At 45.1% G+C, this 26,071-nt stretch overlaps 1 protein-coding gene across 2 annotated transcripts in view; it reads left to right on the forward strand.

Moving 5' to 3' along the window:
* The window catches only part of LOC137435139 (autophagy-related protein 16), a 307,119-nt gene that overhangs the window by 218,274 nt on the left and 62,774 nt on the right, over positions 1-26,071 (forward strand). For both annotated transcript variants that reach the window (XM_078784630.1, XM_068128660.2), the window contains one exon: positions 936-1,028. In XM_078784630.1, the coding sequence (XP_078640756.1) occupies positions 936-1,028 (93 nt within the window). The remainder of the gene's footprint in view (positions 1-935; positions 1,029-26,071) is intronic.

Below are 26,071 nucleotides of genomic sequence, written 5' to 3' on the forward strand. Positions count from 1 at the left end.
GGTTCAATACTCCTAGGGGTCTCGGAAACTCTGTGGTACCATTAAAAATTGGAGGCGCCAATTGTACAAACAAACCCTACAACAGCAATAAGCCGTCCTATGCTTGGGGGAGGCCTAATTGTAGGGAATATACATGCATTTGCAGCAAATATGCAGTTATTTTTCAACATCGTCTCCATCAACTGCAATGCACTTTAATGAGCGCATCATCCTGACTCTTGTGTTCTGGTGTCACTTCGGTTGCAGGCCAATAACTTTGAAGCTTGTCTCAATATCGATATACCCGTTCTTGAAACACTTTGCCCAACATCTAACATTGCTCACATAGATGGTAGAATTGCTGAACACATTCTTTAAATGCCGATGAATATCCAATGGAGGAACCTCTTCCTGCATTTTAAGAATGTGGAAATAGTTTAATCCTTTAAGGTTATTTACATTTTACATATGAAACTAGAGAGTTCATAGAACACCTAACCCCATGCAGTCTTGAGATGTTATGAGGGGAAAAATATAATACTTTTTAGAACATGGGTGGGGTCTACAAGCAGCAAATGTGATTGGGCATGATGATGTAAAATGCCGTAATATTTTGTCCAGGTACAGCTAAACGGAAGGGTTTTTGAAAGTGCAAAAAAGGTGATTTGTGTTCTCCAGTGTTCAAGTACAGTATATTATTCAATTGAAATAAAATAAAGATTTTAAAGGTTGTAGAAAAAAAGAAAATCTGTTTACTGCCGTTGATGCAGTGTCTGTCACACCACCTTATTTAACACATTATATTACTTATTCGTGCCTGTTGTTATTTGTGTCCTTTAATTGCATGTCTGCAGTTGTATTTGCTATTATACGTAAACTTTGTGCCAAAATTATTGGTGATTATGATGAAAATGTGTATTTCATATATTTTATTTGCACCTTCAACGACCCAACAGAGAAGATGATATTGAGGTGCTGCAGGAAGATGCTTCAGAAGCTGTTGGTGAAGGCAGGGCGGACAAGGTCCTGGGTACAGCACGAGGCCAAAGGTCAGTAAATTGGCGCCGGGGAGGAATGGGCTCATGCTTACTTGATGATCTTTAAATGCGGGAGAGGAGAGGGCTGGAGGACGGTGCACGTTTGGTACCTCCGCCACCAAAGGTGGATGGAGGTTATGTTTTCACCCCTGTCTGTCTGTCTGTCTGCCTGTTTGTCCATTTGTTTGTGCACAAAATATCTCAAAGTTGTGGACAGATTCGGACGAAATTCGGCAAAGAGGTAGCGTATGTGACAAGGACGAAATTATTAGATTTCGGTGAAGATCCGGATTCGGATCCGGTTATTATAATTTTTTAATTGATTCTTCCCCATTGGGTGGTAGGGCCAAAACGATACATAGCAGCATATCTCAAAAAGTTGTGGATGGATTTGGACGACACCTGGTGGACCGGTTGGGTGTCTGACAAGGACGATTCGATTCAATTTCGGTGACGATCTGAATATGGATTTGCATATGATATTTATTTAATTTCTAAGTGATTCTTTACCATTGTGTAATGTGGCCAAACATTTATGAATAGCAGGATATCTCTAAAAGTTGTGGACAGATTTGGACGAAATTTGGTGGACCGGTTGGGTGTGTGACAAGGACCAATCGATTCGATTTTGGTGAAGATCTGAATATGGTTTCGGATATGATAATTATTTAATTTTTTAATTGACTTCACCATTGAGCGATAGGGATAAAACCAACATATAGCAGGATATATCAAAAAGTTATGGACGAATTTTGACGAAACTTCGTGGACAGGTTGTGTGTGTGACAAGGAAGAGTCGATCCAATTTTGGTGAAGATCCGGATCCGGCTAGTAGAATTTTTAAAGTGATTCTTCACCATTGGGAGATATGGCCGATATCAGGATATCTCAAACGTGTGTGTGTGTATATATATATATATATATATATATATATATATATATATATATATATGAATGAATGATCGTTTTAAGGCCATTTTTCCCGCTAGAGCGGCACCTGGTGTGTTCCTAAATTTGCATATTGGGTCGCTGAATTGGTTCACCAATCAAAAACTAGAAGCCAATTGCTCTTTTTCGATAAATAGATCAAAGGTTAGGCACCTGGAAATATATATATATATACACACACACACAGATACTCCTCGAGTTACGACTGTGTTACGTTCCGACAAGCAGGTCGTAAGTCTAAGTGGTCGTAAGTCGAATCACCCCTTATGGACTTATTATATATTACTTATTACATATTTCCAAGTCCGTATTCCACCATAGCATCATTTGTTAGATTTAAAAAATACACCGGGAAACCAAGGGGAAACTGGGAGCCATAAAGATGGAGTGAAGAGGCACACCGGGAAATAACGAGGGTAACAGAGGAGGAAGAAGATATTAAAAAAGAAGTCATTGTTATTATGGAGGAATAAATAGAGCTCCATGTGTTTGGTTATGTGTTTTGGGAACGCCATGTGCGTTAGGATCACATGAGATTCCGTGAGATGACGTCACAGCATTCAGTCGAACGAATGAAGCAGTAATTTTACAAACTGCATGTATAATGTGCCTCATTTTGCTCGGGGAGTCAGAATACTGTGAGTCCACCTTTGAAATGTGAAAATAATTAAGTTAACGGACACTTTGAATTTGATGCATGCCTGGAATGTATGACGTCAACACGTACTCTGCCAGGAAGTCAGGAAGAGCCATCTTGCGTATCGCATGGTACAGTACGAGCCTTCGTGTTTTACTTTGAACTCGCAGCTGTTTCTAAAGCAATCGGTGCAACTTTGTTTTCTTCAATTTGATCATTGAAATTCGCTGTCATTCTAAACAAGGGTGAAAGCTACTCAAGGTTTGGGGGTTGTATAGATTACAGTCCAACTTTAATCGGTCATCGGAACTGTACACTGATTGTAATCTGTCGATACAGATTACTGAAAAATACGCGATATCGGCCTGTTCTGATTGCCGGTTCAGGTATCGGCATAGCACTAATTATATATATATATCAGTAGAGATGGTTGTCTGCGACATAACGTTGAAAGGTGCGAGGAGAGCTCGGCGGGTGAAGTACCAACCGAGAATGAAGGTGTGGAGGTTGAAAGAGGTGACAGTGAGGGAGGCATTAAAAGAGAGGCTGAGTATGGTAGAGGATGATGTGGTTGAGCTTGAAAGTGGTTGGATGTCAATGAAAGAAAGTCTGTTGGGAGCCGTTGGTGAGGTATGTGGATGGACAAAAGGACCACCGAGGCACTGGGAAACATGGTGGTGGGATGATGAAGTTGGAAAGAAGATTGACGAGAAGAGGAAGAAGTTCAAGGAGTGGCAGAAGGCGAAGGGTACGGGGGCAGAAAAGGAAGAGCATGTAAGTTATAAGGCAGCCAAGAAGGCTGCAAAGAAAGAGGTAGCAAAGGCGCAGGAGGCATGTCGGAAAATGTTCGGAGAACGCTTGGATTCGGAAGAGGGTCAGAGAGCAGTATTCAGGATTGCAAAGCAGATAGCGAAAGAGAGGTGTGATGTGATGGGGGTGAGTTGCTTGAAGGATGAAGTGGGACAAATCGTTGTGGACCCAGATGGAATTAAAGGAAGATGGAAGAGATATATGGAAATACTGTTGAATGCAGAGAATGAATGGGATGGCAACATAGAGAGTAACCCAGTTTTAGGACCGGCAGAGAAGATAACCGAGAAGGAAGTTGAGGAAGCGATTAAAGCAATGAAGAGTAGAAAAGCGGGAGGGCCGACGGGAGTTGTGGGAGATATGTTAAAGGCAGCGGGAAATTGGGGTGTGAAGAGAATGACAGATCTGCAATCTGGTGGTGAAAGAAGGCCACATTCCAGTGGATTGGGAACTGAGTACCCTCGTCCCTCTATACAAGGGGAAAGGTGACCCTCTGGACTGTGGCTCGTATCGAGCGATAAAGTTATTGGAGCATGGAATGAAGGTATTGGAAAGGGTGTTGGAGAGGAGGATAAGGAAGAAAGTGAAGATTGACGAAATGCAGTTTGGATTCATGCCAGGAAGAGGAACGACAGACGCGCTTTTTATTGTGTGGCAGTTTCAGGAGAAGTACATGGAGAAGAGGAAGAAGTTGTTTCTTGGGTTTGTTGATCTGGAGAAAGCATTCGATAGGGTTCCACATGAAGTAGTGACATGAGCATTGAGGAAGTTAGGAGTGGAGGAATGGTTGATCAGAGTAGTGATGGCAATGTACAAAAGAGCGCGCACAGCTGTAAGGACGAAGGACGGGAACAGTGGTTAGTTTGAGGTGAAGGTGGGAGTGCATCAGGGGTCGGTACTATGTCCATTACTATTTGTAGCTGTGATGGGGGTGCTGGCTCGGAACGTAAAGGAGGGTTTACCGTGGGAGTTGTATGCACATGATCTGGTGTTGATTGCAGAAAGTATGGATGGACTGAAGGAGAAGATGAACAAGTGGAAGGAATGTATGGAGACGAAAGGTCTGAAGGTGAATATCGGAAAGACGAAGGTGATGGCAAGTGGTAAAGCATGTGGTGAGGTGGAAACAACTGGGAAGTGGCCATGTGCTATGTGCAGGAAGGGTGTCGGAGTGAACTCAATTCAATGTACAATGTGCGCTGAGTGGGTTTATCAAAAATGTAGTGGTTTGAGAGGGTCATAACCAATGTGGCAGCTACATTCAAGTGTAAGGTGTGCACAGAGGGAGCTGCAGATGGAGGAAATGTTGAGTTGGATCTTGGAGATGGCGTGAAGCTGGAAGGTGTGAAAACATTTTGTTACCTAGGAGACATGCTGAATGGAGAAGGTGGATCAGACTCGGCAACGGTTGCTAGAGTGAGATGTGCATGGAAGAAGTTTCGGGAACTGAGTGGCGTGCTGACGAGGAGAGGAGTGTCGTTGACGCTGAAGGGAAAGGTGTATGCTGCATGTGTGAGAAGTGTTATGATTTATGGGAGCTAGACCTTTCCAGCCCTGGAAAGGGTGGAAATGCGAATGGTTCGGTGGATGTGTGGAGTATCGTTGAGAGAGAGGAAGCCAAATGATGAATTGCGAAAGATGATGGGAATAGAGCCTGTGATGGATGCTGTGAAGAGAAACAGGTTGAGATGGTTTGGTCATGTGTTGAGGAAGGATGAAAGTGACTGGTTGAGAAGAGTGATGGAAATGAATGTGGAAGGAAGTAGAGGACGGGGAAGACCGAGAAAGACTTGGCTAAAGATGGTCGAAGAAGAAATGCAGGCCAGGGGGTTAACAAGGGGAGATGCAGAAAATAGGGCAAAATGGAGAACATTGTCATGGGGACCGCAAGGCTAACCCCCGCTCTTGCAGGGAAAATGGCCTTTTAAAATGCCTGTTATAGCAGATGCACTCTTCCTCTTGCTCGACATGATGATGGCAGTACGGTACACACACACATATAGGCGATGGAGCGTAAGGGATGTTGTCAGCACAAGTCACAAGGAGGCAACTGAGATTTTTGCGACGGTCGAAAGTGCGAGTCGTCATAACTCGAGGAGAGTATATATATATATATATATATATATATATATATATATATATATATATATATATATATATATATATATATATATATATATATATATATACAGACTTGGCATTTAATATGGAATTTTTTTTTTTTTCTTGACTTGGGTTTAATTTCTGAAATCGGTATATCAATCTGGTGAGTTTCTTTTACGCTTCGGTGATTTCTTTGTTAAAAGAACCATGTCACTGATTGTCTGTCGCAGCAAGAAGTCAATAACAGGATTATATCACAGGTGGCGTGACAAAATGTAAGGACAGGTACATTTGACGATTGGCTTCACAATCGGGTATATAAGGGTTGTTGCGTTCTGTATTAGTGGAAAACAACTGCTGCAGTGCTGCATGCCTACAAAAGTTATTGCCGCTTCCTCTGGAGATGGTCCGTCAACTTGACAACGCTGTTTGTCATGGAGTGGTGGCTTTACGAAATTCCGGCATGAAACAGGGTGCTATTGCTTGGCAGTATGGCATCACTCAAGGTCAGGTGTCAAAGATCCTGAAACGAAATGCTCAGAGGGGTGTCCCTACACCAATACCGAGGCCAGGACGTCCACGCAGAACCACAAGGAGATATGATCGCCAGCTCCACCGGTTAGTCTGCAATGGCCGTACCAAGTCAGCTAATCGGCTTAGGGCTGAGTGGCAGCAACTGACAAATGTGCCTGTATCCAGAAGGCTGTGTCAACCAGCGACTGGCTCAAGCAGGCTATCGTGCCAGGCGTCCCCTGAGAAAGCCACGCCTGACCAGACAACACAACCAGCGCCGATTGCAGTGGGCCAGAGAGCACCGTCAATGGCAGCCAGGACACTGGAATCACGTGACCTTCAGTGACGAGTCTAGATTTCTGGTCTATCGTCAAATGGCTGCGTCCGAGTGCGCAGACAAGTGCATGAAGCCCACAACGAAGATTGTATAGTGCCAAGAGTCCAAGCTGGAGGTGGTGGGGTGACCGTTTGGGCTGCTTTTCATGCAGGGGGCAAAACTGACCTGGTTGTTCTGAATGGAAACCTGAACCAGTTCAAGTACAGGGTCATTCTGGAAGAAACATTGCTTCCATTTGCTCGTGCAGCCTTTCGAGGAAACTTTGTCTTCCAAGATGACAATGCATGGCCTCATCATGCTTGCATGATCCAACACTTTCTTGCTGACCGTGGTGTAGAGGATATGGAGTGGCCTGCCATGTCCCCGGATATGAATCCGATAGAGAACTTGTGGGCAAAATTAACGCATCAAATCGACAACTTGGACCAGCAGCCTACCTCTGTGCGTGAATTGCAGCAGGCTATTGTCACTGCATGGCAAGCGATTCCTGTCCAAACCTTGGCAAATCTCGTGAACAGCATGCCTCGACGTGTACATGCTCTCCTGAATGCTCGTGGGGGTTACACGAAGTACTGAACTGTAATTTTACTGTCCGTAATCCCAGTCATAATTTAGCTTTTGTTTTTGTTGGAATTTTTTTTGGCTAATGTGCAAAATATAGAGATACTTCTGGAAAACGTACAGAAGTGTAACACAGTACTGTCCATGAATTGAGTTCGATATCAGTTTACATCACTTTCAAGGATCAATTTATTTGCTTCGAAATGTCAAATGTGGTTTTTGTTTCTTTTAAAGGTCACATTAACAAGATCTAGAATAATTTCAACATAATTCCAATGAACTTTTGGTTCTAAGTCATCTTGAAAAGTAAGTTCACCCCCACAAAAAAAATATTCCATATTAAATGCCAAGTCTGTATATATATATATATATATATATATATATATATATATATATATATATATATATATATATATATATATATATATATATATATATATATATACAGACTTGGCATTTAATATGGAATATTTTTTTTGTGGGGTGAACTTACTTTTCAAGATGTCTTAGAACCAAAAGTTCATTGGAATTAAGTTGAAATTATTCTAGATTTTGTTAATGTGACCTTTAAAAGAAACAAAAACCACATTTGACATTTCGAAACAAATAAATTGATCCTTGAAAGTGATGTAAACTGATATCGAACTCAATTCATGGACAGTACTGTGTCAAACTTCTGTACGTTTTCCAGAAGTATCTCTTTATTTTGCACATTAGCCAAATTTTTGTTTTAACAAAAACAAAAGTTAAATTACGACTGGGATTACGGACAGTAAAATTACAGTTCAGTACTTTGTGTAACCCCCACGAGCATTCAGGAGAGCACGTACATGTTGAGGCATGCTGTTCATGAGATTTGCCAAGGTTTGGACAGGAATCGCTTGCATTCAGTGACAATAGCCTGCTGCAATTCACGCACAGAGGTCGGCTGCTGGTCCAAGTGGTCGATTTGACGCGTTAATTCTGCCCACAAGTTCTCTATCGGATTCATATCCGGGGACATGGCAGGCCACTCCATATGCTCTACACCACGGTCAGCAAGAAAGTGTTGGATCATGCGAGCATGATGAGGCCGTGCATTGTCATCTTGGAAGACAAAGTTTCCTCGAAAGGCTGCACGAGCAAATGGAAGCAATGTTTCTTCCAGAATGACCCTGTACTTGAACTGGTTCAGGTTTCCATTCAGAACAACCAGTTCAGTTTTGCCCCCTGCATGAAAAGCAGTCCAAACGGTTACCCCACCACCTCCAGCTTGGACTCTTGGCACTATACAATCTTCGTTGTGGGCTTCATGCACTTGTCTGCGCACTCGGACGCGGCCATCTTGACGATAGACCAGAAATCTAGACTCGTCACTGAAGGTCACGTGATTCCAGTGTCTTGGCTGCCATTGACGGTGCTCTCTGGCCCACTGCAATCGGCGCTGGCTGTGTTGTCTGGTCAGGCGTGGCTTTCTCAGGGGACGCCTGGCACGATAGCTTGCTTGAACCAGTCGTTAGTTGACTAGCCTTCTGGATACAGGCACATTTGTCAGTTGCTGCCACTCAGCCCTCAGCCGATTAGCTGACTTGGTACGGCCATTGCAGACTAACCGGTGCAGCTGGCAATCATATCTCCTTGTGGTTCTGCGTGGACGTCTTGGCCTCGGTATTGGAGTAGGGACACCCCTCTGAGCATTTCGTTTCAGGATCTTGGACACCTGACCTTGAGTGATGCCATACTGCCGAGCAATAGCACGCTGTTTCATGCCGGAATTTCGTAAAGCCACCACTCCATGACAAACAGCATTTTCAAGTTGACGGACCATCTCCAGAGGAAGCTGCAATAACTGTTGTAGACGTGCAGCAGTTGTTTTCCACTAATACAGAACGCAACAACCCTTATATACCCGATTGTGAATCCAAATTGTCAAATGTACCTGTCCTTACATTTTGTCATGCCACCTGTGATATAATCATGTTATTGACTTCTTGCTGCGAAAGACAATCAGTGACATGGTTCTTTCAACAAAGACATCACCGAAGGGTAAAAGAAACTCACCAGATTGATATACTGAGTTCAGAAAGTAAACCCAAGTCAAGAAAAAAAATATATTCCATATTAAATGCCAAGTCTGTATAATATGTGTGTGTAATGCCAAAATGTGTGGAAAATTGGATTGATTAATAATTTGATGATAAGTGTGGAAAATTTCTGAGGAGATTCCGTTGGCTCAATGGCGCAGTGGGCTGTCACCGCGAAAGTGATGGAGGTCCCTGGTTCGAGTCCCGAGTTGAGTCAGAATTTTTCAGACTAGCCCCACGCAGGAATTTAATTCCTGTTTCTTAAAAATTGTCGATGAGTTAATCTCCAATGCTCTTCTACATACATGTATCTTATGTATCTCATGTATCTTATTATAATAGAGCAAACCTATATGGTTTTGTCGCTATGTTTATATGCAATTAAAACGTCTTCTTCTTCTTCAAATAAAATTACCACCCTCTAAATTAACCGTCTTAATTGCGTTAAGACTGCTGAGACCCCTCAGACCTTTGCCGACCCTTTAATTCCCCCAAGACCCTTCAGACCACCAAGACCCCTGAAGACCCAAAACACCCCAAAGACCCAAAATACCCTTCAAGGCCCTGAGGCTCAAAGACCCTGAATACCCAAAAACCCAAAAGACCCCGCAGACCCAAAACACCCCGCAGACCCAAAACACCCCGCAGACCCAAAACACCCCGCAGACCCAAAACACCCCGAAGACCCAAAACACCCCGAAGACCCAAAACACCCCGAAGACCCAAAACACCCCGAAGACCCAAAACACCCCGAAGACCCAAAACGACCCGAAGACCAAAAATACCCCAAAGACCCAAAAGACACTGAAGACCCTTAAGACCCAAAAGCCTCTGAAGACCCAAAAGCCTCTGAAGACACCAAAACCCAAAGGACCATGAAGACCCAAAACACCTCAAAGACACAAAATACCCTGAAAGGCCCAGAGGATCCAAAAGCCCCTGAAGACCCGGAAGACCCAAAAGACACCGAAGACCCAAAAGACCCTGAAGACCCAAAATACCCTTAAAGGCCCAGAGGATCCAAAAGACCCTGAAGACCCAAAACACCATGAAGACCCAAAAGACACGGAAATGGTCAAAGATCCCTACCCTTCTCTCTTTTTTTGCAATTGTTTTTATGTTTTGCTTTGCATTATGTTTTGCACTCTGTCAAAGCGTCTTTGGGCTTCCTGAAAAGCGCTATATAAAATAAATGCATTATTATTATTATTATTACCCCTCTGAAACGACGTGTGGTGAGGCGCGCGGAGCGCGTCGAGTCACACTAGTATATATAATATACTGTCGCGTAACCGTGATTAACACCACAGTTACGGATGACCGATTTGCGAGACTTTAACTCCCGAGGCGAACACTCAATGGCGGACTCAAGTTCAACACCAACGCGCGGAATGGCGGGGCGCAGCGAAGGCTCCGCAACCTTATCTTATTAAAATCAAACACCCAGGAAAACTGCGTTCAGATATTATGTACAAAAAGTAATATAAGGGTTTATTAGGAAAAGTAAAGCCAGTGAAAAAGCCCGCCGGTAAATCTAATAATTCTAATAAACCTAAATCGGGACGTCCCCACACGACTGACAGCAAACACAAACGAGGGAGATTAATCACGAAAATAACACGTCCCGTCGTTCAAAATATACGCGGAGATCGGGCTTATCTGTCTTTGTCGTCTTGTATTGTTGGTGTCCAGCACCGCTCCTTCCGGCCCGATCGCACACCACGAGGCCCCTCGCTCCAAGCACCACGCGTCCGACGCAGGCCAGCGGCTCCACTTGACCAGGGACAGGAAGGACTCCTTTCAACTCCACTCGACTCGACGACGCGGGAGTGCTGGCAGCCAAGTGCCAACGAACTGCTCAGTGCCAACTGGGTGTGCTCTCGTGTGTCTCCTGCGACTCCCTACAACCCGAACTGCACTCGAACTGCGACTGGAATGGCGTGTCCTCTCCAACTCTCCACCACCGCTCAACTCTCTGGTGCCTGCCTGCGTCTGCAAGTGCTCAACTCAACTCAACTCCACTCGACTCGACGACGCGGGAGTGCTGGCAGCCAAGTGCCAACGAACTGCTCAGTGCCAACTGGGTGTGCTCTCGTGTGTCTCCTGCGACTCCCTACAACCCGAACTGCACTCGAACTGCGACTGGAATGGCGTGTCCTCTCCAACTCTCCACCACCGCTCAACTCTCTGGTGCCTGCCTGCGTCTGCAGTGCCTGCCACGAACTCAACTCAACTCCTGAAATGGCGTGTCCTCTCCAACTCGTACTGGCGAACTAGCTCCGTGTGACTTGGGACTCAACTCAACTCCGCGAACTGCGACGCCACTCTTGAAAATGGCGTCCGACCGTCGCCTATATTGGTGGCCGATGACGTCACATTGCGCACTCCTCAGCCAATCAAAGCCTCCCGCGACTCCTGACATCTCCCCCGTTACGCGACCCTGCGGTCCTGGCATAACACGTGCCGGCCAGGTTTGTAGGCCTTTGGAGGTGTACACGGTGGCGGCCAATCGTGGTGGTGTTTTTGACCTGGTTTCCTGTCAATTTATTACGAAGTCCTTGTCAGGGAAAGGGGGATTATTTAATGTTGCGCTAAGGACCTAACTAATGTTTATGTGGTTTGCAGTGCCATAAAGGACAAAGGTTTGATTACTAGGTGAGACTCACAGGGGCGTTACCTTTAACCCCTCACTATTTAACACTCGAATCTCCAGGTAGATCCACACTCATACATCTTACCCCGACAACCGCCTAAACATCAAGAACTTATTACATGTAGAGTCCCTGTCACGACAGCCGAATACCTACCTATTCAGATCTACCTAGCTCTAGATGTTGCATTACCAAATTCATAACACAGCCCCCCCCCTGGAACCGTAGCTCCTGCAAGGTTCACCGCAGGGCTACCATTCCAGCCTTAACACTTACTGTCACACACTTAATTAACCTATGAAATAAATCAGGAAGGGCTGTGGGAAGTGAGTCGGACTACCTACCTACACTTCCTTAACATGCTGAACCCCTTAACCATCATGCAAGTATGTACATCTTCTTCGTTGTTCCTGTGGAGGGAGGAAACAACAACACACAACACTAACTTAACCACAAAACTTAACCATCTTTCCAAAACTCAAAACTCTAACCTTTGTACATACCCCGGTCTACAGACCGCGTCCCCCGGTGGATGCCACAAGACACAACCTTACCTGCGGGGCCATCCCCAATGCATCCCCCTAAATTTTTCCACGGCCCTGTCCAGATGTTACAGGTGAGTGACACGGCTCGGTGGATTTCGCCCACATTCATGCTACACAGACCCCTTAACCACTCATTCTCATTCCATAGGTCATCAAGGCATTTCAAAAATCAATAAGGTTCTTCTTCAATACACCCCCCTGCAGGACCATGGCATTGATGTCATTCACGTGTGTGTGCATTCCTCAACTAGGCAGCGGGGAGGTACCGCACAAAAAGATGGTGGGGGCGCATCAGGCTGTGGTGCCCGCAGTCCCAAAAACAAGTCAACCGACTTACAAGTTCATTGCCCCCCCCCCCCCCCTTTACCTCTTGGCCCCATGACAGCCCAACAGCCCCTTTCCGCCGTTACCTCGCCGGTGAGGGTCTCCACACACACCAGGCTCCTTTGCCTCCTGCTTTCGCGCAGCAACACGGGTCACCGGGGGACTTCCTCACCCCGCGGCGCCCAACCAGACCCTCCACCGACGAGCTCCAATTTCCAGTTACCACCGGCTGCCAGGGGTAATTGCCGCAGAGGGGGGCCCGCAGGCATCGCTCCTCAGAGCTTGCTCTGTACCTGCGGACACACACACCTTCCCCACCCATGGTCCCCAAAACACACTTCCTCCCCCGCTGCCATTCAATTCTCCACACAACTCAGCACAATTCAGTACAATTCATAGATGGTGTAAAAGGTGTTACAAGGCTTGCCATGGCCTGCTACATGTGAAATTCCCCCAGTTCACATTTAAACCATCACATCTTCCCAAAAGCACATTTCCAAAAGCACAATTATCACCCCTCATTATCTCCAATAATCATCACTCACTCTCCAGGTTCCACTCTCACGACCACATCAAAACACCTAACCACAATACAAAAACATACGCCACCCACAAGACACTGTGGCTCCCATTCCATCCCCTCACCGGCCATGTCATCACTCACACCCGCCTCCCAACTCCAATTTACATGTCCCCAATTTCCAAAGCAAATCCTGAAGCCTGGGACAGTACTCCTCAAAGCACTCACCTTAAGTGCAGGTAGTTGCAGGTTGGTCAGGTTCAAGAGTGTCATCCACCCTTCACAATCCCAAAATTTCACATTGGGCCTACCAAATACTTCCAAATTTCTCTTTTGTCCCCACTACACTGGCAGGTATGTGGATCCGCATCCAACGGTGATCATCACTACACAACTACCTGTGGCCACGACAGCTCTGCACCTCTACCGTGCAAGGGTCACCGGGACAAGGTGAGCAGTCAAAACGCCAACATGGCCCATGAGCGTCCATAAGGGTGCGACCCACCATCCATCCTTCGGCCCCCCCTGCGAGGAACACAGCTGCAGCAGCCCCAGCTGGCCAATGTGGTGAGCACTTGCTGCCAAAACACACACTACCGCACACACAACCTCGGCCCTGGGGGGCACGGTCGCAGTGCGTGGCATCCCTACAGCCACGTCCCCTGCACCTCCCCATCATCCCCCAGTCCGACTACAGAACTGCAGCCCCCCAGTGCTCACCCACACTTGACCACACCAAGGTCCAGTCAACAGCCATGCTCCACCAGGAGACTCACCCAGAAGACATGGTCCACACACCTCGGACACGCACAGCACCACGTTGACCCTCAGGCTACACAACTACATCCCCATCATCCCGCGTCCCAAATATCAGCACAGTTGCCCCCGCAACCAGATGAAAGCTGTGTCTTGCTACCCTATTAATTTCATCACAGCCTCCAACACTTTGGTCTACACACCTGGATCAATAATGGCGTCACTGTACAGTGTCCACCATGGCATTTCACAATCCACCCTTAAATTTGCATCTAACCCACAGATTACCCATGCCAACCATTTGTCACATTTCACTAACCTCACCAAAGAAGGATGCTTTGCCATACACTTGCCAGCCGAGCATGGCCCCGTATGTTCGGCTCGTTCTAGTTTCCCGCACACTCTACCTCTATTGGCCCAGGCGGAGGTGGTGGTCCTCTGTCTGGCATCTGTGGACCTACTGGGGGCCCCCTCCTTTCTGGACTGTGAAGCCTGTCAGGAGGTGGGGGCCCATATGGTTGCCGACAATTCCTCTGACTGTGCCCTCTTCTCCCACATCTAAAACAAGTCCCCAAGAACGGACCCCTCTGGTAGCCAGGTGGAGCCCCCCTTTCTCCCGGCCCAGCCCGATAAAAATCAGGCCGTCCTGATGGCCAACCTGGACCACCCTGTCGTGACTCGCTCCCTGCAATTTGTCCCCCCATCAAATTTGTCAGCTGGCGGCTGATTCCCCTTAACATTCGCCCGATGTCATCCTCTGGCTTTTCCCGATCCCGCACCTCGGTCTGCCGTACCGTCACAGGTGCCCTCTCCGATGCGCGGTTCGACCTTCTCAAAAAGGTCAGTCTCGCCGCGCATTCCGCTGCCCGGTGCACCGTGGGTGGGTCCTGTAACTCCACCAACGTCCGGACCTCAGGATCAGGGAGAGCCGCCATAAATTTTTCTATCGCCAGCTTGTCCCACGCCTGTGCTGGTAGGTCCCTGTATGCTATCCTCACAGACTGGTATATATCCTGGGCCAGCTCCTGCAACGTCTCATTAGGCTTTTGCCTGCGATGCAGCAGCTGTGCCCTGACCAGGTCGCACCTTGCGCCTGTCCCGTACCTGTTATTCAAGGCCTCACAAATAGCCTTGCTGGTCAATATTCCCTCTGGGACTACGTTCAACACGTCGGCGGCTGACCCACGCAGTGTCGCCACCAGATTCCCCATTCGCTCCCGCTCTCCCCAACCATTGAGCTGAGACACGCACTCAAATTGTGTCAGGAAAGCCTCGAGGCTCCCTGATCCGTCAAAATGTACGAGGGGGATTGTTTTTCCAGAGACTCTATTCCCCGATTCCTCTCTGTCCAAATCCAGTCCGGGGCCAAAACACCCCCCCAACTGGGTATTCCGTTTCGGAGCCTCTGGTGTCCAAATGTGGCTCGTGGTGAGGGTCTCCTGGGTCACTTTAATCTGGTCCTGAAGATGTTTAACCGACCTACTCACCTCTTCCTTCAGGCTCTCTTGAACCCGACCAACCTCCTTCTTGATGGTATTGTCCCAGATCTCCAGTCGCTCCTGCATAAAATCACTCACCCTTTCATTATCCATTAGTGGCCCCCACAGGCCTTTCTCAATTAACCCTTGCTCCTGCTCTTTTATGCGGGTTTCCAACCCCCTCACCTCCTCGGCCAATTTGCCCCCCTGCCGGTTGAGCAGTCCCCATTCCTCACTCTGCTGTAGCATTCTGGCATCCACCCGGCCCCGATAGCCTTCCAGGTCCCCATTTGCTTTATCAATTCGAGCATTTGTGGCACCAATCTGACCCTCCAACTTTTCCCCCATTTGGACAGCCTGCGTCACGCCCTCCTCTATTTTTGACATTAATTCTTCCCGTTTCAATTCAATTTCCACCCCTATGGCTTTTTCCATCTCCCCCATTTGAGTTTCTACTTTACCCTCAAATTTCCCCAGTCTGTCCGTAATTTGGTTTTGCACTCTCCCTTCTATGCCATCAATTCGTTCCCCCAGCTGCTGTGCCATTTCCCCAATTTTTTCTTCCAATTGTTCATTCCTTTCCTTTATTTCATTCCTCCATTCCTTCCCCTGCGATTCCATTTTATTTTCCAACCCACTTTTCATTTCTCCCATATCCTTACTCATTCCCTTCATTCCTTCCCTCCATTCCTTCCCCTGGGACTCCATTTTATTTTCCATCCCACTTTTCATTTGTCCCATTTGTTCCTCCAATCGCTCACTCATTCCCTTCATTCCTTCCCTACATTCCTTACTCATTTTATTTTCCAGCCCGTCAATTTTTCGAAGCAATTGACCCAACATCTGGTCGGTTGTCGGGGCCGTTCCTACTGCTCCCGACTCCCCGGTGGGGGAGGGGGATAAGTTGGTGCTCGGGACGAGGGAGGTTCCAAGGCTCACCTCTGCATCTATTTCCCCTATTTCCGGCTCACTCCCAACGCTGACGGAGGCCTCGCTGCGTACTTCCATCTCGTCGACCTCCGACATCCGCTTTTCGGAAGGTCCTTCCCCGCGCGCGTATTTATTTTAATAATTCCTGAAACAATTTAAATTTGACGAAGACGCGATATCGCGCTCCGTTTGTCCGATTGATTATTAAATTTCTCCGCCTCGACTATAAAAATTTTGCGTTCGAACGTCGGGCGCAATGTACGCCCGACCGTGTCGATGTCTCCCCGCGGACAAAAAAATTTGTCCGACCGTGTCGATGTCTCGCCGCGGACAAAAAATTTGTCCGACGGGTTCAAATCCCACTCCTGACACCACTTGTCGCGTAACCGTGATTAACACCACAGTTACGGATGACCGATTTGCGAGACTTTAACTCCCGAGGCGAACACTCAATGGCGGACTCAAGTTCAACACCAACGCGCGGAATGGCGGGGCGCAGCGAAGGCTCCGCAACCTTATCTTATTAAAATCAAACACCCAGGAAAACTGCGTTCAGATATTATGTACAAAAAGTAATATAAGGGTTTATTAGGAAAAGTAAAGCCAGTGAAAAAGCCCGCCGGTAAATCTAATAATTCTAATAAACCTAAATCGGGACGTCCCCACACGACTGACAGCAAACACAAACGAGGGAGATTAATCACGAAAATAACACGTCCCGTCGTTCAAAATATACGCGGAGATCGGGCTTATCTGTCTTTGTCGTCTTGTATTGTTGGTGTCCAGCACCGCTCCTTCCGGCCCGATCGCACACCACGAGGCCCCTCGCTCCAAGCACCACGCGTCCGACGCAGGCCAGCGGCTCCACTTGACCAGGGACAGGAAGGACTCCTTTCAACTCCACTCGACTCGACGACGCGGGAGTGCTGGCAGCCAAGTGCCAACGAACTGCTCAGTGCCAACTGGGTGTGCTCTCGTGTGTCTCCTGCGACTCCCTACAACCCGAACTGCACTCGAACTGCGACTGGAATGGCGTGTCCTCTCCAACTCTCCACCACCGCTCAACTCTCTGGTGCCTGCCTGCGTCTGCAAGTGCTCAACTCAACTCAACTCCACTCGACTCGACGACGCGGGAGTGCTGGCAGCCAAGTGCCAACGAACTGCTCAGTGCCAACTGGGTGTGCTCTCGTGTGTCTCCTGCGACTCCCTACAACCCGAACTGCACTCGAACTGCGACTGGAATGGCGTGTCCTCTCCAACTCTCCACCACCGCTCAACTCTCTGGTGCCTGCCTGCGTCTGCAGTGCCTGCCACGAACTCAACTCAACTCCTGAAATGGCGTGTCCTCTCCAACTCGTACTGGCGAACTAGCTCCGTGTGACTTGGGACTCAACTCAACTCCGCGAACTGCGACGCCACTCTTGAAAATGGCGTCCGACCGTCGCCTATATTGGTGGCCGATGACGTCACATTGCGCACTCCTCAGCCAATCAAAGCCTCCCGCGACTCCTGACATCTCCCCCGTTACGCGACCCTGCGGTCCTGGCATAACACGTGCCGGCCAGGTTTGTAGGCCTTTGGAGGTGTACACGGTGGCGGCCAATCGTGGTGGTGTTTTTGACCTGGTTTCCTGTCAATTTATTACGAAGTCCTTGTCAGGGAAAGGGGGATTATTTAATGTTGCGCTAAGGACCTAACTAATGTTTATGTGGTTTGCAGTGCCATAAAGGACAAAGGTTTGATTACTAGGTGAGACTCACAGGGGCGTTACCTTTAACCCCTCACTATTTAACACTCGAATCTCCAGGTAGATCCACACTCATACATCTTACCCCGACAACCGCCTAAACATCAAGAACTTATTACATGTAGAGTCCCTGTCACGACAGCCGAATACCTACCTATTCAGATCTACCTAGCTCTCGATGTTGCATTACCAAATTCATAACAATACTTATAAATATAGCAGGATATCTCAAAAAGTTGTGGATGGATGATTTTGATTAAATGTGATTTTGTATTGTGATTTTCTGGTCTACTCTGGGATACAAAACGTAAACTGTTCACGTGGCGTAGGTATGCTCTCTACTGAGTGCCGTTCTAGTTTTCTTATGGTTTTGGGCTGGACAATGGAGCTGCACAAGAATATAATAGCGTGTGACCTTTTTCAAAGTTCACCGTGCTGTAGGAGATATTTACAAATCTGTTTTACAGGATTCCAAGTGTACACTTTGAAAGCTGGCTGCTGTTTGAGTTTAATTTTTAGCAACATGAAGGGCTTGCACCATCGGCTTTTATTGCGGCTGTCAAAGAACTTTGCCGTGACCTCTTTTTGGACACATCTCAGGATAAAACTCAATGAGACTCATGGAAAACTCACTCAGTTTAAATATAGATTTATTAAACTCTTGCAGCGAATAGTTACACGAAAATATAGTTATACTTTAAAATACACATGACGCGACGTTCTGCTCTCTCTCTCCTGCTTCCTCCGATGATCAGTCCAGTTCTCTCCCTCGATCTCCGTGCTTAAATATAACCCTGTCCTTTGATCTTGCTCCAGTGGAATGCAAAGGTCACTTTAACACCAGCCTTCCCGGCGCCATTAGGACATCTGGAACAATTAACTCTTATCCACAATCTGAGCCAAGTCAACATTCTACTTCTACTTGCATTGTCCGAGGTCACAAGGTTATTCCCCAGATGACCGACCGCTTGCTCCAAGCTCCTGGCACCCCCTCCTTGCATGACTTGAGGATCCTTTACATTGCAGTACAATCCAACCACCCTAACAAATATGACTTATATATTTATCTATACTTCCACAATCCCTCATTTTTTCTTTTTGTTTATATTAACCATTAATCTAAACATCAACTTATTAAATATTCAAACCACAAACTTGGTAATCCAATTTCCTAAGGCATACACCTATCCTAGGATCCTAAGGCATAAGGTCATTTGAGCCTGGTGTTGGGCTAGCGGCTAGGGTGCCAGCTTAGGATCCTGGGTTCGAATCCTGGTCGATCGCTGAATTAACGCCAGGGGGGTTGACTCAGCCTGTCATCCTTCCGAGGTCGGCAAATTGAGTACCAGTTCACTGGTAATTCCCTGTTTGTCGTAAAAAGGCGACAAAAAGGGTTGGCGGCAGGAAGGGCATCCGGCCGTAAAACATTGCTTCAAAAAGGGGACCAAAAAACAACAACAACCACGGTCCCCGAAAAAGGCCAACCCCCGCTTGCGGGGAAAAATGGCCTCTAAAGGTGGTTTATACACCGTCATTCTGGAAGAATCTGATTACAAAACATTTATTTATTCATTGACTCTTTCCATATTAATAATGCAATTCAATTAATTTGCATAAAGCATACAACCCTTCACCTTTACCACAACGATTTCATTTCACCATTTAAAAATAATAAAGCATCTGCAACATTTGACAAAACGTTTGCCTCCAAACAAATATTGATTTTTTTTGTTTGAAAACAAGGGGCTGATCACTCGTGTTTGAAATTCAAATATGAAACATTTTCTTCTGATGTCTTCATAGCACCTACACTATTTCGCGTAGGATTTCCTGCTGTTGTGATAGCTGGGCGGAGTCATTAACTGACCCTGCTCTGCATGTATCATCCTTGCCACTCTTGCTGTGAACCATAGTAGATTTGAACAAGGCCTTCGTCCAGTTGTAGTCGACTTGCCTCCTCACTCATCATGAGTATGGAGCAAGTATTGATGTGATGTTGGTTGACCAGCAAGATGTGGAACAGAGATGCCAAATGCATCCGCAATGATGTTGGGACCATGGTGTTCAAGTTGTCCATGGTCCATACCAGGAGCAACCAGCAGAATCGTGCACAGCTGTTGTGGAGGAAAAGACACAGCCGTTCGCTTGCAGCTGCATGCCGGCTCCCCGGAAGTTGGTGAAGTAATGACACACGTCACCGCATCCCGTAGAAGTTGCAGGTAAAATGTCGCCGTCCTGCAATTGCTGACGTGATGAATGTTCGAGGCATTCAAGCAAAAATAAGTGATCGCCTTTCTTCCATATGTTGCAGTGTGATCCAGGCAAATGGTCACATAAATTTCCCTTGGTGAAGGTAAGCATCCATCTCCAATTTTACAAAGGAGAATGTCTTCATCATTCTTTGAGAAGGAGGGTGTATGCCAAGATTAACTTCATTTTTTAGCTACAAATTTTCTTTCTCGAACTTCTTCCCAATTCCGTTAGCACTCCCTTTGAGATGTGATCTGGTCTTATCCTTTTACTCAGCCATATCTGAATCTGCTTTCCACACACACTGAATCAGATAGGGTACATCTTATCATAAAATCACCATATTTTAACTAATCATATATTTCTCATAACAGTTTCACATTCATCCATTTGTTGTTTTCCTTAAAACATTCAAAAAAGTTATATTCATTTATATGCGTCACACAAATAATATTCAAATCAGGTATATATTTTGACTACTAAACTAAGAATAACATTTAAAATTGCTTTCAAATCAATATCATTAAAAAATTAAACTCATGCAGTTATTTTAACACCACTCAAAGAAAATAAATGCATTAATAATGAGTGTATATGATTAAAATCACAAACAGGAATATCTAATTCCCAACAAATTTTGCAAACAAACAAATTAAGCATAATGTATTATTATCATAATTCTCCCTACTGTTTTTTTAAATTATTATTTATTTATTTAAAAGTGTAATTTGTGGTGATATGAGTTCACTGATCTTGTAAAACTGACGCAATTCATAACATTTTCATTATGCCATTATCTTAACTCTACTGTACTCATTTGCAACATTACTTGATTCAATCTTTTAATATCGATTAAAATTAAATTAAATTAAAGATTGAATCTTGAATTGATTAAATTGAATTGATTGAATTGAATTCAATTGAATTGATTAAAATTAAAGATTGAATCTTTAATTCAATTCAATTAAAAAAATATATTATTCATATCATCATAAAATCTTTCTACAGACTTGGCATTTAATATGGAATATTTTTTTTGTGGGGGTGAACTTACTTTTCAAGATGTCTTAGAACCAAAAGTTCATTGGAATTATGTTGAAATTATTCTAGATTTTGTTAATGTGACCTTTAAAAGAAACAAAAACCACATTTGACATTTTGAAACAAATAAATTGATCCTTGAAAGTGATGTAAACTGTTATCGAACTCAATTCATGGACAGTACTGTGTTAAACTTCTGTACGTTTTCCAGAAGTATCTCTTTATTTTGCACATTAGCCAAAAATTTTTTTAACAAAAACAAAAGTTAAATTATGACTGGGATTACGGACAGTAAAATTACAGTTCAGTACTTCGTTTAACCCCCACGAGCATTCAGGAGAGCACGTACACGTTGAGGCGTGCTGTTCACGAGATTTGCCAAGGTTTGGACAGGAATCACTTGCCATGCAGTGACAATAGCCTGCTGCAATTCACGCACAGAGGTCGGCTGCTGGTCCAAGTGGTCGATTTGACACGTTAATTCTGCCCACAAGTTCTCTATCGGATTCATATCCGGGGACATGGCAGGCCACTCCATATGCTCTACACCACGGTCAGCAAGAAAGTGTTGGATCATGCGAGCACGATGAGGCCGTGCATTGTCATCTTGGAAGACAAAGTTTCCTCGAAAGGCTGCACGAGCAAATGGAAGCAATGTTTCTTCCATAATGGCCCTGTACTTGAACTGGTTCAGGTTTCCATTCAGAACAACCAGGTCAGTTTTGCCCCCTGCATGAAAAGCAGCCCAAACGGTCACCCCACCACCTCTAGCTTGGACTCTTGGCACTATACAATCTTTGTTGTAGGCTTCATGCACTTGTCTGCGCACTCGGACGTGGCCATCTTGACGATAGACCAGAAATCTAGACTCGTCACTGAAGATCACGTGATTCCAGTGTCCTGGCTGCCATTGACGGTGCTCTCTGGCCCACTGCAATCGGTGCTGGCGGTGTTGTCTGGTCAGGCGTGGCTTTCTCAGGGGACGCCTGGCACGATAGCCTGCTTGAACCAGTCGTTGGTGGACTAGCCTTCTGGATACAGGCACATTTGTCAGTTGCTGCCACTCAGCCCTAAGCCGATTAGCTGACTTGGTACGGCCATTGCGGACTAACCGATGCAGCTGGCGATCATCCCTCCTTGTGGTTCTGCGGAGACGTCCTGGCCTTGGTATTGGAGTCGGGACATCCCTCTGAGCATTTCGTTTCAGGATATTTGACACCTGACCTTGAGTGATGCCATACTGCCGAGCAATAGCATGCTGTTTCATGCCATAATTTCGTAAAGCCACCACTCCATGACAAACAGCATTGTCGAGTTGACGGACCATCTCCAGAGGAAGCGGCAATAACTTTTGGAGACGTGCAGCAGTTGTTTTCCACTAATACAGAACGCAACAACCCTTGTATACCCGACTGTGAAGCCAATCATCAAATGCACCTGTCCGTACATTTTGCCACGCCACCTGTGATATAATCCTGTTGTTGACTTCTTGCTGCGACAGACAATCAGTGACATGGTTCTTTCAACAAATAAATCACCAAAGTGTAAAATAAATTCACCAGATTGATATAATGAGTTAAGAAAGTAAACCCAAGTCAAGAAAGAAAAAAAATTCCATATTAGGCCGAAAAAAATATATTGCTGGTCTCTGGTCAGACCAAAGTTCCAGAATTGATGCGGCGACGCGGTTTTTTTTTTCTTGTTTTTTTTTTTTTAAGCATGGATTGCATATATAAAGGTGTTGTTTTTTGTGTCCTCATGCCTTGCGGTCCTCCTCATCTGCCGTGGCGCCGTCCAGAGAGAAATTAAAAACAGCCAATGGGACTGGTCAGCCTTTTTGTAAATAATGAACACAAGCTTTAGTTATTTTAAAATGTATTTATTCTGAAAATCATTAAGTTCTTCAAGCACATGATAGACTGCCATTTCGTTCTCGAGATCGCCTCGAAGTACCATCAAACATTCCAATGCGTCGATCGCGTCAACACTGCGCATGCGCAAGTGGTCTAACAGGCCGATGGTCTCCCACTATCTCTTCTCCCAGTCCACCAGATTATCACAGACACTTACAACTTACTGACAAACGAGATAGGATCCAGGCCTATCTAACGAGACCACCCGCAGCTCTCTAGGCCTTCTGGTTGCTTCACAAAAACCCGACAAAGAACATCTTCGTTTCAAGAAATGACAATATTAATATCCAGCCGATTGGATTCATGTCACGGCACACAAAACTACTCATATACAGTGGAACCTTGACTTACGAGTTTAATTCGTTCCGTGACCGAGCTCGTAACTCAAATTGCTCGTATCTCAAATCAAATTTCCCCATTGAAATGCATTGAAATGCTATTAATCCGTTCCAGCCCGCCAAAAACCACACCAATTTTTTTTTAAATATACAGTATATATAAAAATATCTCGCGCTTTATATTTCACCTGTATGCAGCATACAAGTTGGCAGGATGGCCTGGACTGGAGGTACGCACACTTGACTCTAAAGTCTAAACTGTCCAGCCTGGGTTTGAATCCCGACCCAGCTATAACCTGTCATGGGTGAATCACAGGCAGGGTGATTCATCAATGTGTGTACCGCTAAACTGGGCGCCCCGTTTGCGTCCCATTAGTTGTTGGATGTTAAGGATCTCACCGTGTTTTCCACAAAGAGAAGGCGAGCTATCGCCGGCACTCTGAACAAGTTGTGGCCTGGCATGGCATGAACATGAAAACATGAACATGAACATGAAATGTTCGACATGAACATGAAATTTTCCAAAATAACCAAAATGCGAAAACAAAAATGCAGCGCTATACGACAGAGATACTGTACGTGCACGGCAAGATAACCACGTGACCGGAACCCACCTGGCGGCGTAAACTCAAAATAACCGAAATGCGAAAACTAAAATGCAGCGCTATACGACAGAGATACTGTACGTGCACGGCAAGATAACCACGTGACCGGAACCCACCTGGCGGCGTAACTCAAAATAACCAAAATGCGAAAACTAAAATGCAGCGCTATACGACAGAGATACTGTACTTGAACGGCAAGATAACCACGTGACCGGGTGGCGAAAGCTCGTAACTCGGATCTCGGCTCGCATCTCAAAGCAATAAACCGCCCGAGCGACGGCTCGTATCTCGAAAAACTCGTACGTTGGGGCACTCGTAAGTCAAGGTTCCACTGTATTTGGAACGGCTGGTTGGATTTGAACAAACTAAACGTGGTTTTGTAGGGGAGAACCGTGTGAGAACATCGATAATTTGAAGAAGAAAAAATTGTTGACGCGCAGGGTCAAAATCGATGCGCGCGCTGACCAGAGACCAGAAATATATTTTTCTCGGCCTTAAATGCCAAGTCTGTATTTTTGGTCCATATTTGTTTCTATTCTTATCAATCTCCTATGGTTTATCAATTCGTTCCAAAATACCACAATCAAAGGTTTTAACCAAAGCTCTACCAAACTATTTCCAATTTGAACTCAAAATGCTAGTGAAACAATGATTCGAAGAATTAACTTCAAGGGGTCAACAAATTCATTTTATAAACAGATCTAATTTTTCCCATCCAATAAATTCCCTTGCCAAATGTCATATTGCAACACTTTAATAAACCTTTGAAAAATGTTTTCCATCTCAATAAATTCCCTTTTACTTCCCAAATACTCATCTGTAAATTACGTATTTAATTACAATTTTCTCTCAATTTGTTTGGCCTAAATGGCCGCAAAAGTGGCTGCCAACATGCAGTACCTTTTTTTATCTACCAAGCAAGTACTCGTCCACATAAGACCTCTACCAAAATTTTGTTTTAAAACAAATCTGGGATTTCTGATTATATGGATGCACACTCTCAGGATATTTCAGGCTGCTGTTAACAATCCACTATGATAAATTAATTCCTTTACCCACAATTAAATTACGTATTCAAATTGAGGATGTGATCCCTATCATATTCATTTATAGATTCATTGTTTTGGATCTATTTTTAAACCGCTGTAAGGAAGAACAATAGCTCTTACAAGTCTTTGTAATATCTCACTTAATTTACCCAGCATCTAAGAATTATTTACTATCCATTCTCCTTCTGTTCACCAGTGACTTTGTTTGATCTCCATAACTTAATTTGATGCATCACATGTGTACAGCTACCACTTATTGAAACCCCTACTTTTTGTAGAAAATATCCAAATAAGTGTTACGCCCCCTTAACTGTTGCTCATCAATTTCTATGCAACTAGTGAGTACTAATGACACCAGTATGCCAATATAGGTGTTGCAGATTATCAAATATGTTGCAGGTACACGTAACATCGCAGTCTGAGGTTAAATAACGTAACAGCGCGTTCATGTCTGCCCCTTGGTTTAAGATTCACAATGCATTCGGTTTTTTAAAAAAAAACCCCAATAGTTCAATTCAGCAAGATTTTCTTTACTATCTTCCCATATCATCTATGCCTAAGACACATCCATACATACAGCACAATTTATATGCTGATAAAATTCAAGTTTATATATATCAAAAATCCGTGAGCAGAGTACCCTGGTAAATCAGTGTAAGACCTCTTCCAAATTTGGCTAATTTTGTACTCCCACATTTTTTATGAAGCTCATATCCATAAATAGCTTTTATTCTCATATAAATTCTATCAAAAATGGAATCCCAAAATTACCCACAATTATTCTTTACTATTAATTAATGGCTGCTCATAACTCAGCACATCAAATCTTTATATTCCATCTCCCCTGACAAAAGAGATAATGTTCATAATCAAATTATGTTGTTATTTTATTTTATGGATTCTCTGGATATTCGATCCCATCCACATGAAACTATC

The sequence above is a fragment of the Myxine glutinosa genome, chromosome 9 (assembly GCF_964187855.1).
Source record: "Myxine glutinosa chromosome 9, kmMyxGlut1.1, whole genome shotgun sequence".
Lineage (NCBI taxonomy): Eukaryota > Metazoa > Chordata > Myxini > Myxiniformes > Myxinidae > Myxine > Myxine glutinosa.